The sequence below is a fragment of the Aythya marila genome (genome assembly GCF_965140915.1).
Source record: "Aythya marila genome assembly, chromosome: 4".
In the NCBI taxonomy this organism is placed as follows: Eukaryota; Metazoa; Chordata; class Aves; order Anseriformes; family Anatidae; genus Aythya; species Aythya marila.
Genome location: NC_139045.1, coordinates 43173497 through 43190842, shown reverse-complemented (window position 1 = coordinate 43190842; position 17346 = coordinate 43173497). Strand labels below are relative to the sequence as shown.

The 17346-nt window shown below is 41.4% G+C and overlaps 1 protein-coding gene across 2 annotated transcripts in view; it reads left to right on the top strand.

Moving 5' to 3' along the window:
• The window catches only part of LOC309877489 (ATPase family gene 2 protein homolog A-like), a 159669-nt gene that overhangs the window by 7227 nt on the left and 135096 nt on the right, over nucleotides 1-17346 (top strand). The window contains exons 1-3 of one of the 2 annotated variants that reach the window (XM_082758828.1): nucleotides 4233-4316; nucleotides 4822-4875; nucleotides 5277-5356. In XM_082758828.1, the coding sequence (XP_082614954.1) occupies nucleotides 4290-4316; nucleotides 4822-4875; nucleotides 5277-5356 (161 nt within the window). In that variant the 5' untranslated portion in view covers nucleotides 4233-4289. Of the gene's footprint in view, nucleotides 1-4232; nucleotides 4317-4821; nucleotides 4876-5276; nucleotides 5357-17346 lie in introns of those variants that run through there. The other variant, XM_082758827.1, reaches the window with a different exon arrangement.

Sequence of the window (17346 nt, the reverse complement as noted above, 5' to 3'; positions counted from 1 at the left end):
ACAAGGTCGATAAAGGAAAGTGCCTTAGCAGTTTGATGGCGCTGCTGGTAGAGACTTAATTGCAAGGACCACAGTTCACAATTTTTTGCCAGCCATTCCCTGAGATACTTTGAGCCCACAAGCACCTGTCTAATTTGAAGTTTTTAAAACACCAGACAGGTGCCAACAAGTTTTTTTAAGGTCCTTTGGTATGCAGGGCAGAGGGAGAGGAAGTGATTAAAACGGTGAGTGCACTGAGCCTGGGGTTTACAGGCTGCTGAGAATCTGAGCGATGCAGATTAAGTCATTAAACAGCATTAAAGAGAAGAAGGAGGCTTTATTCTTAGCAAGCAATATACTGCATTTTATTACTGAATGTTTGTCTAAAATGCAGCTTAACCAAGATAACTGATTTAGGAGTTCTTCCAAACCGGTTGCTGATGTGACAGTAGGTTCTCTCACTTGCACTGTCATGAAACTGGGGAGGGGGAAGCCGAAATGTTGCATCTAACCCATGAAGGCTGTGCTGGTGGTGGCTGGGATCACGCTTTGCTCATCTGAGCTGGCTGTAGGCGCTACTCTGGCAGGCTGAGAAATTAGCACATCAGAGTGATGTGGATCGCATCTGCAAGGTAGATGCCTGTCTGTCCAAATCAGTTAGTGTGAATGTCTAACTCAGATGCAGATGTCTGCATGTGGGCAAATAAACCTTGCCCTGGGTATGCATTTTAAGGAGTTCAGAACTGCTTTGACATGAAGCTTTATTTTTTTTGAGGTTCACTGTGCAGAGCTCTGTTCCTGTATACTTAATTTGAAATTAAACGTTAATTATTTGACTGATATTTTAATGTCTGTTTAATAATTTCTTCAAGCATAAGTACATAACTTACCTGATTGTCACAACAGTTAAAAAAAAAAAAAAAAAAAAAAAAAAAAAAGAGAGAGAGAGAGGAAAGTCACAGATTAAATTTCTTATCAGTTGAAAGTCATTACCCTAGTATTTTCAGGTGGAAAAAATCCCCAAGTGGCTTTAAGCACTGATTAGAAAAATTACTGATACTCTCTGATACTCTTTAACTTCAGGGATACCAGATGTTGCCCTTGCCGTTTGAAAATACTGAGAACTTCTGTCATAACAATGTGTACATAAGCTTATCTTGTGTTGCAGCCTGTAAGCAGAGGTTTTATCTTTTGAGCAGTTAATCTTTCAAGAGTTTATTCTGATCATATTTAAAATGTAAGGATGTTTTTCTTTTATGTATATAAATACATATTTATATATCTATAAAAAGGGTTACCAATATAAGAGAAAAATCTACACCCAATCCAGATGATAAACACGTGGGAGGCATCATGACAGAAGGGGAATGCATCTTGTAAAGGAGGATGGGATAGTCTTTCAACAGAGCATGCATGGAAACAACTCTCTCTATTTTGAGGCTGAATAAACAAAACTCAGCAGTATGCAGCATGCCTGAATTGGCAGATTTTATACTATTGTTCTGGGTTGTAGCTCACAAATGGTATGCTTATATGCATGGCTAAGCTACAGCTACTTCTGCCAATTTCCTCCTCCAAATCTTTTGCTGGTTTTGGAGTCACTGTGCAAATGACCAGAAGGAGCAGGTTTTATTTCTTCCCATCCTTTCATAGGGAGGATTCCTTCTTGCAGAAGAGAGCAGAGCTATGCATCATTAAACTGTACCATTTGTTACTAGCACCTCTAGGTCAGTATATCAACAGCTGTAAACAGCTTTTAAAGGAATCATTATGGTCACCTCCAGGCCAAAAATGATGTTTCACCAACTGTCAATTTGCTGAATAAGTGCGGTTCATGTCATTTGATTTTTTTTAAAAGCAATAGAAAAGCATTGAAAAATAATAATAATAAAAAATCTCCTGGCATTTCTTGAATAGTCTCCAACTTCTAAATGAGTTTCCTGAAAAGAGAAGGTGAACTTTCAGAAAATTGGAAGCAGTGCTTAGCTGTCAGCCAGCAGCTTGGTGATGGCCACTGGGCTGCTTGGCGTACAGACCGCTCCCTGGGAAGAGCGGCCATCCATCTCAGCCAGAGGACAACCTGTTTGCACACAGGGTAAGGCAGACGTTCAGCTTGGCTTGGACCAGAGCTAACCCAGTTCAGTTCCTACATCCAGCTTCTTTGAACGTTTCTAGTTTTTGTGTTGTGGTTTCAAGTGTTTGCATTAGATGAAACGTATACCAATTCCTCTTCTTTGGTGTGCTTTTTCTTTCACTTTGGAGTCTTTTCCTTTTATTGCCGTATATAATAAGAGCTCTAAGCTGCTTGTAATAAAAGACATGTTTCTGAATGGCAGTTCTGGTATTGTTGGTGAGTGGTAAACTATGAGACCTTCTTCAAATCAACTTTGATGAAAATTCTCCATAGGGCACAGGTCATTAATACATAGTGGTCTTTAACCTGGTATTGCTGCTTAATGAAGAGAAAAATTGAGAAAAACTTCATGTTAAAGCTTACAGCAAAACCATACATTCAAAATAATTCTCTTTGGAAACATTTTAAACACTATGTATTGCTTTGATGTTGCCTTGATCATATTTTAATGCGTAATTAAAAATAAAACTCCATGCATCTGAAATTATATTGTACCTTAAAGCACAAAGGGAGTAGTTTTGGTTTTAAGTATTTTTTGCTCAGACAAAAGAAGAGAAAATGTCAGACTATTTGATGTTGTTTGTCATACTAGAGGAGTACACTGTTGGCTCTGATGTTAGTGATGTTGGCTTCCATGAGAATACTGATGTGGATGAAGACAGTTTGTGGGAACAAGGGCATGAGAGAGAAGCTCTGAGAAAAAGGTAGTAGGAGAAATCTGTAATCCTGGGTCAAATCTGCGGAGATTTGACAAAAAGCTAGACAGAAAGTGAAAGCTGCTGTCTTGTTACTTCGGCAGTTGCTAGGCCCACTCTATCACATTTCTCATCTGCAATGAACATGATGAATGGCAAGGGCCCAGGGCAGCTGGATGCTGTCTATTAGAGCTAGAAGCCTGTTCTGCACAAACGGCTGCTTGCTCCTCATCTTTGATGTTCGCAGTGAATATAGGAAAAGGCCTTGCATTACTCTCTATCACTTTCTCACCTTCCTTTTTCCTTTTCTTTGTCCTTCCTGAGTTATGTGTCTAAACAGTTCTGTTCCTATACAGGCGTCCAATAGACTTTGAAGTTGTTGAAAGCCTACAGGTGCCATTTTAACTTTAGATACTGCAGCAGTAATTTTAAGGATGGATGTGGAAGGTAGCAGCGCTTGTATCATTTCTGTTTCCTACTGGCAAGGCATACGGTACTCTTCTTCAGCCCTTACACAGTTGGCTTTACCTGTATGGCTGGCTGCTGCTGTGTCTCACCTGGCCCTATGGGTAATGGACCACACTAAAAAATAAAATAAAATAAAAAATAGTACTGTGGCATAGCCAATATGCTTTGCTGATACCAGATAACTTATGCTTTTCTTATTACAATATACGTCCGTCCCCAAACATTTGCAGAGGTGCTTTCCAGTGGTGCCAGTGTCAGGATAAAGTCAGTGCGCTAACATACTGCAAGGTTGAAAATGAGAGTGGAGAGGGGAGGCTGCAAAAAAACAGTGTGCTACATTTTCAGAGTAAAAGATGTGTGTTCTACCCATCCGGGTACAAAGACCAGGTGGTCCTGCTGGAAGAGGGACCACCAGAAGCTCTGTCACTGCTGGTGTATGTCTGCCACACATTCCTGGTTCCAGCATAACTGCTGTTTGAAGCTGCCTTACTGCTCAGCACAGAGTATTGCCTGAAGGTGCTCATAGCACTGAAGCACAGGAAGGTTGTGCAGTTTTCCAGCTGTGAAGGACGTTGTTTCTGCTGGTGAAATTATGAGGGCACCTGTTCCCTGGAAAACAGACCGAAGCCACTGGCTCGTTTTGTTCAGGGCAGTGGATAATCATCGCTGGTCATGGCTGCAGGTCAATGTTGATGCAAACCAGGCTGAAGTCAATGAGTCATTACCAATCCCATGAGAATCTTAGCCTCATTAAGAAGCGTTATTTTAGCAGCCTGTCCTACAGGATACAGCAAAACAGAAAATGCTCTGAGAATTCTACATTGTTTTGCTTTTTGTAATTGTAAGTACTTGCTCAAGACTTCAGCACTGACCCTGTGGTCTCCGGTCTTTTCCTGGTGGACAGGGCTGTGAGTATAAACAGGCACCGCAGCAGCTGGCACTAATAATTGTGCTTGGCAGAGAGGAGAAGGAATGCAAATCAGTGAAGACACTGAACAGCTTTCTTGCTGGGGATGGAGTGCCTCATGGATGGGTTTCAGGTGTGCTGCTATGGCAGCTGCTCCTTGCTGGACTTGCAGGCTGTCTGATTCAAAAAAGTGTTGTTAAACATGGTTTTAAGTCACTGCTTCAGTGCTTGGCTAGGTAGGATGCATGTTGAGTGTACAAGTAAATGCTTTTCCATAAATGATCTTTTTGGCTGACTTGCAGCCCCCTTGTTGCTGTTGTTGATCCCACAACTCCTGAGAACCCCCAAGTGTTTATTTTTTTGGTTAGTGCTGTTTCTCATTAAAGTACTAGGTAAGCACTGTAGTAAGAGGATTAACCTACAGGCATAGTTACTTGCATGCACAGTGCTATAAATGCAAGAAAACTGGGTATAGGTAGAAGGTAAGCTGAAAAATGCACAAGTAAGACTTTTGCAAGTGGCAAATTGTCAAAATTCCTTGTAAGTTTATCAGTAATGTAACACTAGGAGATTTTGACAGTCATTTAGGATGTAAATATAATATGTATTTAAAACATTTATTTTTCTTAATTTTACAGGGACCTGAGCTGATGAATAAATATGTTGGTGAGTCTGAACGAGCAGTGAGAGAGGTGAGAAAGTGCAAGCTATACATGATGTTCACTTTTCTTGGCATTCAAATTTTTCTGTGTTTATAAGGTTATCTTTAAATTTTCCAAAAAATTTTTGGTTTAATTTTTTTAAACGACCAAACAACAACCAGAAGGGATCCTTGTGCTGTTTAACTTCATCCTGCACTAGCCTAGTGATGCACATCAGATTAGGGATCCTGTAGTAATTTTCACTATAAGCCTGTGTTACACAGGATCAGGAATATAAAAATATAATAAAAGGTCAGTTTTTAAAAAATGATCACAAAGCTTATGTCTGTTCTGCGATGTTCTGTAGCTTTTGAGGTGTGCAGGGGTTGACAGCAGTATGTAAAAAAAAATTCAGTGCCTTAAAACTGAGTGCTTCATGGTTGTTTTTTTAGATCTTTAGGAAAGCCAGAGCGGTGTCTCCTTCAATTCTTTTCTTTGATGAAATAGATGCGCTGGCAGTTGAAAGGGGAAGGTAAGTAACCCTGTTACAAAAATCACAGACATCATTCTCTGATAATTTACTTTGTATTTTACATTGTGCAATCACAAGTATATTGTCTTTCTAGAATTATTTTATTAAATAAAATCATTCCACATGCAGAAGAGTAGTGTTTGTGACTTAACTATAAGAGTATTTCACTTGGCATAAACAGGTAAGTTGGTGGAGTTCATCCTTTCTCATGTCATTAGCAGGAAGGATTCTACTGGTTCTCATGCCCTTCGGCTCTTTTCTGTGGTTTTAACTTGCGTTTATTTCCAGTAACTAACTCCTTTCTTTTCCCAGGGTTGTTGTACCGTCCTAGTATAGTGCCTCCATCAAGCAAAGCAAATGATCATATGCTATATAACTCTGGGATTTCCAGAGAGACTACTCATATGCTTAAATTTAAACTCACATTCAAGCATTTTGCTAGACAGGGACAAATTTCATCAAAAAATTTAGAAGCGCGTATGTCCTTTTACGTGTTACCTTAAAAAGGGATTCTTCTGCAAGCAGCTAACAATCTTCTTACAATATGAGAGATGTTTAGCTTTTGTCTGAGGGAGTATTATAGCAGGTTTTATTTGCTGCTGTGGCATTTAAAATTTGACAGGCTATGGAAGTAGTCTTTCTTGGGGGACATGTTTTTCATAAAATAATTTTTCTAGTGAACAGCTACGTGTTTTTTTCTGCTTTGTTTGATTTGCATGAAGAACTATGACATGTATGCATGTAGAAAGTATTTATCTAGTTTAAAGAAGCATCAGTTTTCCATCATGTTTCTGGAAAAGAAGCTACCTTGGCATCCATACAGATCCCTCCGTATTGTGAAGGGGCCATTTATATCTGCAAAAATGGGTTAAAGACATCAGTCATTCTGATGTTTCAGCAACTAGAATTGTTTACTTAAAAGGAGATGTCGTCTTGTGTAGCGTAGAGCTGCCCTGTGAAACTACTAAGAAAATGAAAACATTCTCTGCTGAAACTGCAAAAGCTGATATAAGACATCCCCATCAGCATCCTTCTCATATGCAGTGTATGCAACTGTGACATTTGTAAACTTCCTAGAAACGCTAGCCACCCTGTGGTATTCACTGAAACACCTGCCTGCTTTTCACAACAGAGAAGTTGCAAAAATGTGTGCTGGAATCAAGCCAATAGGAAAAAAAAAAATCCCTCTGCTGCAATGCTCATGTGTTTAGTTTTCAGAAACACTGCTTCATCAAGATAAAACCTTCTGGAAGAATAAGACATAGTATATTTTAATCAGCCTTTTCACCCCATGCCCTAAAGGCATTGAGCTTGTTTATTTGTTTTATTCTTTTAGGGGGTAAATAACCCAATTTTACCTTACCTGGAACTGTCTGTGGGGGGTAGTAGGCCTGGCACAGCTTGCTGAAGAATGTGGTATGACCTGCTGCAGTCATGTTGCGCTGGAGACATCTGGTTTTGGAGCTTTAAAAAGAACAGGGTGGGACACACAAATATTTCATTGTCAAATCTGAACCAGATGGGAGGTAAAATATGTAGCAGAGTTCTCATAAAATTCATCTGAAATTAAATGGTGTAGGAAACCAGACAAGGCACTTATTAGAAATGGCCTTTTTTTACAGGCTGACTTTGCACAGTAGGAATTTGCAAATGCATTAGAGATGCTAACGATTTGTGGCCTCTGGAGATCCATTTCCTGTACTATTACTAACCATACTGAAGTTTTCAAGGAAACACCTGTTTATATTGTCTCCCTGTTCTCTCTGTTGGTTGAATAGGTTTTCTCCATCTTGGCAGTGAAAAACTCTCTGTGATACAATTTTGGAAAAGTTTTACCTCTTAGTTTAAATCCTACTTAGGATTCTGTGGGTTGTGGGTCTTGTGCAGAAAATGCACTGCATCCCAGAACTTCCTGGGTAGGTACCCTCTCCTGATCCTCACAGGATGTGTCCAGAGATACAGAAAAGCATAAACTATTAAGCTGTGGGAGTAGTATTATGCACGGTTCAGATCTGATATACAGATGTGAAATAACAGTGAGTAATTGCTTACGCTCTTCAGAGCACTTTGCCAAATATTCATTAACCCATTATTACTTGTTTAGATTTGACTAAAGCTTGTGGGTTTAAAACATAAACGTTTTGCTCCCAACCCTCTATAGAGATCACTAAACAATCCCATCTCATCAGCAGATGCAAATTAATATCAGCACATACAAATTAATAGACTGGGTAATTTATTGTAACCAGCTGCAGGTAGATCAAGAAAGCTGAGGAATATTCTTGCCTGCACCATAATGTGCAATGTCTCTTTTGCATCATGTGGCAGAGCCTCTGTCACTGCATGAGACATTGCAAACACTGTAGGTGCACTCAGGTCTGCCACAGTGTCTTATTTATTTTACAGTCCCAAGTCATAATTCCTTAATTTTAATACAACGTCTAACCCTCTATCTAGTATATCCAAGCCCTCTTGGAAGATTTTTCACTCTGGTTTATATCGAGGTATTAGAGGAAGCTTAAAGAGAATGGACTGACAGTGAGGAAAAAGGAAGACATTTACTATAACTGATTCTAAAGAAGAAATGATAAATCTACTGATGAAAAAATGGGAAGAAAGTAGAGGTACATAATGAATTTAGAATAGCAAAAATGATTACATTAAGACAGGAAAAACCTCTGAAAATTAGGAAGAGTTCAGATGGTGAATTATCCTTCACTGTGAATTGGTCCTGTGGGAGAAGCTCAGGCAACCTACCACTTGACATATTTCAAACAAAACTGATGTTTCATGGATTAATGTGCTGGGAGAGGTGAGCTACACGATGCACAAAGTCTTTTCCACTGTCCTGAAAACTTTTCCCGTGGCTTTAATTAGTGATAGGTTCCGTGAGCTGGTGACAACTTTATTTTTTTCCTTACTTTTGCAAGTTGATGTTACAGCTCTTTGGAGGAGAGGCTGTGCTGAAGGGAGACCCGCAAGGCTGGTCCAGATACAGCAGCACACAGGGAGGAATGTTTGCCTCTCAGTAATCCCTTCCCTGCTCTGTGCTCGAGACTCTTAACAAATTGCACAGCTGCGAAGAATTATGGGTATTTGTTATTCCTTGCTATCCTGACCATGTAAAACCTAACTCTTCTGGCCATTAGAGGTTGCCAAGAGGGAAATGGCTTGGTAATTAGACTTGAAAGTGATGAATGAACATGGCTCTGTGTAAATGCAGCACAGACAGTCTGTTTGCTGAACTTAAGAAATCTATGTGCTTTGGAAATGGGACTTTGTTTATACAAGTAGGATTTTTAGAATTTTTGGGCAATGGACGTATTTGTTCCTTTTCTTGTTTTTCAGAAGCAAAAAAAAAAAAAAATCCTCTTTAACTGCAAATCTTTGTAATGTGAGATGGGAAATGTAGGCTGATGTGATACTGCTAAATACAGTTTCCAAGGTGGAAAATTAAGGACAAGGGACAAAGATCAGCACCTTGCATTTGATTAGTGAAGGCCAAAACAAGTTGGTAGATGAACAATACTAACTTTTTTTGGAGTGAAGGTAGAAATGACAAAGTGAGAGGGCTTTGGTACCAACCCACTGAAACTACAATACGGTGATGCTCTGCCAGGGATGTCTGTTATCCAGTATGATGGGGTACAGTGGAGTGTGGGCATGGCTACATTCCGAAGCCACAAATTAAAATGCTCAAAAAGTCTGAAAGAGGTACTGTTTTCACTTCAGGTGTTAAAATATTTGCAATCTGAATTTCTGAGGCACACAGGCTTCTAGGTGAAGCTATAAAGAATGGCAGCTTCTCTTCTATAGTATGGCTGCTGTGCTTCTAGCAGGGACTGTGATAAATTTTCTGATTTTAAACTGAGATGTATGTCTTTCTGGAGTATTATAGTACATATTTACACTGTACGCTTGAACATACAGTCACACTTCTGTATCTATGCAAATTTCCTTGTGTAATTGGCAGCTTCCCTGCAGCTTTCCTGTGCCGTACTTGAGTTGTGATGGACCTGATGCTAGCAGCTGGCTATGTTAGGCAGGGAGCTTGATCTTCTGACTTACGTTGGCACTTGTTGTCCCTGAATCAGGGAACGTCAGCTGATTCCTGGCAATATCACCCTTGTTTGGATATGATGGAGAGTTGAGGCACTGGAAATTTTGTGATTGTGGTCAGAGTTCTGTAAGGTACTTGGTATCCAAAAAAAAAAAAATAGTATCTGGGGAAAAAAGCTGTAAAAAAGCTACTTTGGGCCTAACAAGCGGTGAAGAAGTAAAGTTTTGAAATAACTGAATTGCACAGTAGAGCTTGTAATTTGTTTTGGAATAGCAGTTTTAACAGATTCCATTACCCATATGCTATGTATATGTGATAAATATCTGCACCCCTTTATTTTTGAAGCAAACTCATGAAGATTCTTGTCCAGCAAAAAAAAAAAAATCCTTTATCGCAATGTATTTTAAATCCATGTTTCTTTCTGTGTGTATATATATATTGTAATTTTGCCAGGCTGTGTTGTAATTTTGACATTTGAAGCTTTGTGGCCATTTGAAGTCAGTAAGACTTGCACTGGCATCAGTGGAAGCAGGACTGGATCTACAGATGTTTTTCTTGCGATTATTCAAATGCATGGATGTGTTTACAGGATTTAGAGAAACTAATCAAGTCCGTTAAGTAGATAAGCATGTTCTGCAGTGCCCAGGAGGGCTGTGGCAAGGCTGACCTGCAGCAAGGTGCTTCGACCAAAGACAACATGAATTTGAGCCTTTTGTCTGGATTCTTGACAGAGGCTCAGTTGAAATAGATACCAGGACTAAAGGGATCAGAAGTGGCCACAAGTGGTGGCCACTTTGCTTCCTGGTATGGTGTTGGCTATGAGAAAGTTCAGCTTGCCCATGCAATGGGCCCAACAAGCAGGCTACAACTGCTGGCAGGGTTAGGACTATCATCATCAAATGTCTTTTTTTAATGAAATCAAAGGAGAACATAATTGTCATTAAAACTTATAAATGAAACTTATTCCAGGTGAATGTAAGCCTCTCATATTTAAATACTGTTATAATGAAACGAAATCCAGTCTAGTTACTTACTTCTAGGTCTGTAATGCTTCCAATTTAAACTGTTCTAACTTCCCTGGTAGACATGATTGATTACAGTTTTCAACTTGATTAACTTCCAGGAATGCACAGAGGAAAAATGCTGAGGGAAACAGAATGAAGGAAAATGGGAAATATACTGTGCATCAGGTGCACGTGTTGTTTTTTTGTTTTTTTTTTTTAAGGTGACGACTGTTAAAAGAATAAGAGAACTCCAATGTCAGTATCTTCCTGTTTCAGCTGGATGGTGCCAGTGCCAAATGAAGGCAAGGCCCCGTGTCCATCTTTCATAGATGTGTGTCTGGTTGCAGGCAGATGGGAACAGGCCATGGATTGCCATCTAGTACTTAAGGATTTGGTAATGTGCTTAAGGAAAGCCCTCTGGAAGAGAGCCTGTTGCTTCCAAACCCATCACAGACTGGCTCCTCTTCTCCTTTAGTTGTGTTGCCTTTTTCTGGACCTACTTCACAAACTTCTGGAAGCTGCAGTAATAAGAAATTTGTGTAAAAGAGGCTGCTTGCATGAACGTGGAGGTTAATTAGGATGTAGCTAAAGCTGTCTGGCCACTTGTTATAAAGTCACCTGCTGACAGCTGAGCGCTATTTCCAGTTTTCACAAAGCTTGTGTTCTCTTTTCAGGAAGCTTGTGTAGACATTGGAGGTCCGTCAAGGAATAAGAATTCTTTTATATTTCAGTGCTTTTTTAATGCTTTAAAGACCAAATGACATGAAGCACACCATTTTGAGGCTGGAGGTAACCATAAAGTTAAATGTTCTACCCAGTCTCAGAATTTCAGTGACTTCCCCCAATATTCCTCTGAAGATGCCCTTTCTGTAGGGCTTGAATCTTGGTCTTGAGGAAAAAGGGAAGATGCGGAACAATATAGTGGTTAAAATCTGATAGAGGTGCATGTAATGTATGACTACAACTAATTGTAGGGTGCTGATGGAGGAAAGGGTTTAGAATTACCTTCTTCCAGAGTTTTTCTGATGATACAGGCAGGAAAATTCCCTGCTATGGGCAGTGGGTTTTTGTTTTAGCACTTACTAGTTTTTACTTTTCTTTACTTTACTTTATGAATAGCCAATATATTGGAGAAGAGAAGACTGAGAGGGGACCTTTTCAATGTATACAAATATTTGAAGGGCAAGTGTCAAGAAGATGGGGCTGAACTCTTTTCAGTGGTGCCCAGCAACAGGACAAGAGGCAATGGGCACAAACTGAAGCACAGGAATTTCTGTCTGAATATGAGGAAACTTTTATTTACTGTAAGGGTGTCAGAGTACCGGAATAGGTTGCACAGAGAGGTTGTGGAGTCTCCTTCTCTGGAGATACTCAAAACCCACCTGGATGCCATCCTGTGAGATGTGAGCTAGATGACCCTGCTTGGCAGGGACACTGGACCAGATGATCTGCAGAGGTCCCTTCCAACCTCAACTATTCTGTGATTCTGTGATTTAACTGATAATACTACACACAGGATTTGCATGCTGTGTCTCTTTCCCAGATTTTTAATAACATCCAAGCCTCTAGCATCTGTAGCAGTCTGAATTAATAATATGCATGGGAGTTATACTGTACATGTGCCAGATGTGAATTTGGCCCAGTGTTTTCATGATTACTTGTGCCTAAGTATGCTTGCTATGCCATTTGGTTTTATGAAATACCTCATTTGCTATGTGTGTAGAAGAATCAATTAGTAATTCTGGAGGATGGTTTTGCAGCTTGTTGGACCTGGTGCTTAGGGATATGGTTTAGTTACATTGGTAGTAAGTTGATGATTGGACAAGATGATCTTGGAGGCCTTTCCCAACCTTAATAAATCTATGATTCTATGATAGATAAGCAGAAATAAGTATATGATGTTAAAGGTGTTCTGATTTTCGGGGGGGGCAGAAAGCTGTTATATAGGAAAAATAGTGATATTGGGCTGCTTATGTAAGCATGTGTATCTCTGTAAACCCAGTATATTTAGTAAGGTTTCAGTTTTGAAGCCCCAGTAACATTTGGGGGAAACAAAGTTCACAGCTGAAATACAGCCCATCTGGACCGATAAGAATATTCTGACTGAATTACTATTTCAGCGAGGGATATTTGCATGGAGGAGCCTGCTTTTCCTAACTGGCATGACAGTGTCCATTCAGCTGGCCAGAATGCCCTACTGATGATTTTTGACTGAAATTTGCAATCAGGCAAGATGCTGCCATTATCGTTCTTTTGTCTGGTATTGCTATTGGAGTAGATATTTTATTTTCTAACACTGTGGAAAACCTCGAACTGCCAAAGCTGTATTTCACCGGGTCTTGTGAGGAAAGGAAATAAAACAGCATGACAGTTAATTACGGCCGTGGCAGTTGGACTGAGAGGACCGCCTTGGCAGGTGCTCCTTGCTGACAGTTTACCCCTGCAAAGCCCTGACAGGAATGTCAGACTCGATAAAACCCCGCAGATGGTACCGGCGAGGCTGGTGTGGTAACATGGTGGCAGGGGGCTTTGGTTCATCAGGACACTGCTGCCTCCCTTGTCTGTGGGGAGGCCGAGAGCCCTGCCAGAGAGCTCTGCTTCAACCCGTGCTCGTTTTTTGATGCCAGCCATTCTGTCATGTCAATGAGTTTTGCATTTGTTTTGATATGAAATTATTTCCAGAGATTCCAGGGAAGGAATTATTTGAGATGATATCGTGTCCAAGAATACTTTTAAAACCCGTAAATTTTGATTGTTATTGCAATTCTTTTGTTAGAGAGAAAAATAAGAAAGGCAGCTTTTATCTGTGTGTAAATCTTGCCTGATAGGAAGTTTTGGAAAAGAGGGTGGGCTGCACTCCCTTCTCACAAAGCCTGTGTTACAGATTTCAGCTGTGTGGAGATTAATCCCCCTGCAGTAATTTATCCCGGCTGCATCTCCTGAGGCCTGCCCCTTCGGCCCCTCAGGTCTGCCTGAGGTGGGGTCATCTGGGCAGCGCTGGGCTCCTCGGGACGGGGCCTCCCACACTTCCTTCTGGTTTCCCAGCTTGTTGTGAATTTAAAAGTGCTCAGAAGGTTGCTGTGTGAATAGTTTCTGCATTTTCACGCCTACAGTTTAACAACGTAACCGAATTAAGGTCCTGATTCTGTACTGAAGGTGTTCAGATGGGCTTCAGCGTTGCTGAAGTCAATAGCAGATGGAGAGTCGCTTGTTCTCCTTGACAGGATTTAATTGGAGGTCTGGATTTAAATATATTTTCCAATGAAAATAACATCTGCTGTTCTGAAAAAAACATTCATTGTCTTGGCTTTGGAAGTATTCTAGATTTTCAGCTGATGTAAATGTACATTTGCATCGGCTTGCAATGGGGATGCTTAGTGAATTTCATCATGAGGTGAAATCGTACATACTGCTTTCTTGAACTTCTATGTCCAAATATTAAGAAACCTGTTAGATAAAGGGGAGAAAAGAATAAAAGGGTGCTAAACAAGGGTGCTAAACAGCTAAAACCATGCAAAGCAAGAAAGCTGTTTCAGTCAGCAAACTACCTGTAGCAAGAAAGGTAGCACTGAGATCTGACAATTGCATACATCTGGTTGTGTCTGGAAGCAGTCTCCTTAGGGTGAAGAGCTGGATATGCTGATGTACTCCTTGATGCTGTGGTAGAATCGGGTCACAGTTGCTTTTATATTCATGGGAAGAAGTCCAAGAGTGGCTTAAGGTGCTCACATAGGAGGGACAGTGCTTGTTGGTGTCTGAATCTGGGTGGTTAGATGGGTGTAGGATGAGGCCAGAGATGAGAAGGAAGGGCGCTATGGATGACCCTCACCTGCTCGATGCAATTTGGAGCTGGCATCCAGGTCTCTCAGTTCCAGCAGACAAGGCCAAAATTAATTCAGGTTAACGGTGACGCTTTGGTATGCTGTAGCAGGTGTGTTTTCTTCTGCCAGAATGCACACTGGAAGCGCCTTCAGCTAAAATAAAATACTGAGGAGAGGTTTCATTTTCCTTATTCCCTGTGAAGAGCCTGTCTTAATCCGCCAGCAGTCTTTGCTGGTGGGCTCGGCAGTTCTGGAAGTTTCTCTGCTGGTCTAGGGCAGCACGTGCAGGAGCGCGGGCGTGATCGGCCTGGGGCTCTTGGGGCGCTTGCAGCATTAGCTGGAACCCTGTGCAGGGGAGGAGGATATCTGGCTCTGGCTGATGTGGTAAACTAGTACAAATGAATACCTTTTTTTTTGCCTTTAAAACTACTTCATCGAGGATTTAGGAGTTGGCAAAAAGATTAAACGAGCACGTAGCCCACAGACTGATGGATTTTGTTATGAGATTACTTCAAATTCTCAGGCCCGCGCGAAGCAGCCAGGCTCCTCTTTCCTCACACGTTTTCATTTTGAAGCTCAAGGTATTTTTGGTTGGGGCACGGCTCTTGCATGCACACGCCCGTGCACACATGGTCCTGCATGGATTATGTAAGGTTCCTGATGCTGACCGCCAGGATTTGCAGGCGGTGTGTTGACAGGAAATTAGTTTGTACCCGTACGTGCCTTTAGCGAGCTATTTCCATGCGGTTGTGATGATGACATCGAGGCACGGAGGTCAGGTAGAGAGAGGGGGGCGAAGACGTCGCTCGGCTGGAAGTTGGTTTTGGCAGCACCCGCCTGGGACTGGAGGGTTAATCATCATTTGTGGCTCTGACTGCCGCTTGCGTCAAAAGTCCAGGCAGCCTTAATGAACATTGCCTGTGTTAATTTGAAACCCTTGCTGGGAAATCATGGGAAAATGGAAAAATGCATACTTGCGTGGCACCCTTCAGATTAACGGCTTAGGCAGCGCGAGGGCTCTCGGCGCGCGGTGCTGCGCTGCTCCAGCTCTGAGCGGCTGGTAAAGAGATCTGGCTCGGTAAACATGTGCCTTCCCCTGATTTCACGGGGGATCCTTGTAAGCCAAAAACTAATTTGCTCTAGACTCTGTGCTAAATATGGTGCATCGTATGACGGCTTAGTGAACTATGTAAATAAAAGCACTAAAATTGAAAACTTCTGGTCACAGATCAGACGTGGCTTCATTTGGTACTGCTGTTATTATTGGTACTTTTGGCCTGCGTGGTTTTGAAACCTTCTTACTCTTTTTAACAGCCCCTAGTAAAAGCCCCTAGTATTACCCTTGTAAAAGCCCCTAGTATTGTGCTGGTATCTCCCCTTAATTGTTTATTGGGTATTATAATCAATGATTGCTTAACTGCAATTTTCTGATTATACCCTAATTGTGTGAAAGCTTTTGCAATGTACGTTCCCCTGTAACAGCAGGGGTTTTCTTTAGAGTAAATATATTTTTTTTTCTTTTTAGTCCAATACTTGTAAGAGCAATGTTTATATTGGGGAAAGATGTAATATCCGTTCTAGCCACCTCTCTATAAACAAGCATTTCTCCTTTGTTTCCTTTAATAAAAAAAAAAAGAAAAGTTTAGCATCCCCCTTCCCCCAGGCCTTCTAGCTTCAGATCATCTCATGTAATTTTAACATTTTGGTCCCAGACTTAATACTTTTTTCCCTTTGCTTAGCTTTTTCTTGTGTGTGATCTGCGGGTTATAAAGTTGAGTGAATGTGAAACTTGTGCAGGATGGGAGGCCTGAATCCCTCCTGAGACTAGCTTATGTTACAAAGTTGATTTTAATTTCCTTTAAGTTCTGTGTCCTTCGAAAAGCATTTACTATCCTTGCACAACACCTGAAGTGTTTTATCACATGCAGCCCCCTGCAAGTCAATGGGGCTGTGACCCGGGGGTATGTTAGAAATGCTCTGATCCCACTCGGGAGCTCCTAACCTGGCTACAGCAAACCAGAAAGCTGACAACGAGCTAACCCAAGTCCCTTCTCTAATATTTCTTAACAACCTAAATATTCTGTTAGCCAACATTTATTATAGCCCCTCAAAGATGTTTTCCAGGCTAGGTCTGATAAGTTAACTGTTTTGCTTTGGAAAATTACAGAACCAGTTGTAGAACGGGAAAGTTAGAGAGATTGCTAAGAGAAAATCTATTGCTTTGCCTCCGAGGTGTTTGGGAAGCTGCAGCAGCTCTGCGGCTAAGTGGGTGCCTCTGGTGCCACATCCACCGGGAAAGCTCTGAACACTCCTATTTCAGAATAAATATTGCTTTTCAGAAATTAAGAAACTTATTTTGTTAAATTGTACTGGAAAACAGCCGTTTGAGGGTGGAAAAAGTGAAGTTGCCCAGTGCGCAGCGAGGGAAGTGGCGCCAGCAGCCCCTTCCCAGAGGCAAAGGGAGAAGCGTGGCTGTGGGCTTTTTCCCCCACATGGCACAGGGGTGTATGGAGGCAGCTGGTGTCTGAGCTGTGCCAGGAGCCCTACCCATGGCTGCCGATAGTGGTGGGCAAAAGCCAGGCTCACGGGGGCTTCACTTCCAGCACCTGGGTGCCAGAACGAGCTTTGAGGATGCTGGCCCACAGCCTGGCACCATAGGAGGCACACATCCTGCCCCTTCCGAGCACGGTCCTGGTGGTGGGGCAGCTTTTCTTGCTTTGTTTCACTCATTTCCTCTTTTTTTTCTTTTGTCCTTCCCTCCTCCACCACCTCTCTGACTAGGGGAGAACCAACACCTGTTTGCATTATTCCTATAGCTAACACAGGCTGTAATACACTAATTCCATAAATACATACTGAAACACGCAGTTTCATCTGTATGTACCTAGAGCTTGGTGCTGAAAGGAACACCCATACATCGTGGGTGTAGTGCATCTGAGCATATACAGTTACCCGTGTGCAGTCCCAGTGTCTCCTAGGCATAGCACCTTTTCAAAAGTAAAGCATGACATGACGTGCAGTTACCTATTTCATGATATTTCAGAAATAAAGCCTCTTTATGGAGAATGAGGAAGATGTGATAGTGTAAAGAACGCAGCTGTTGAT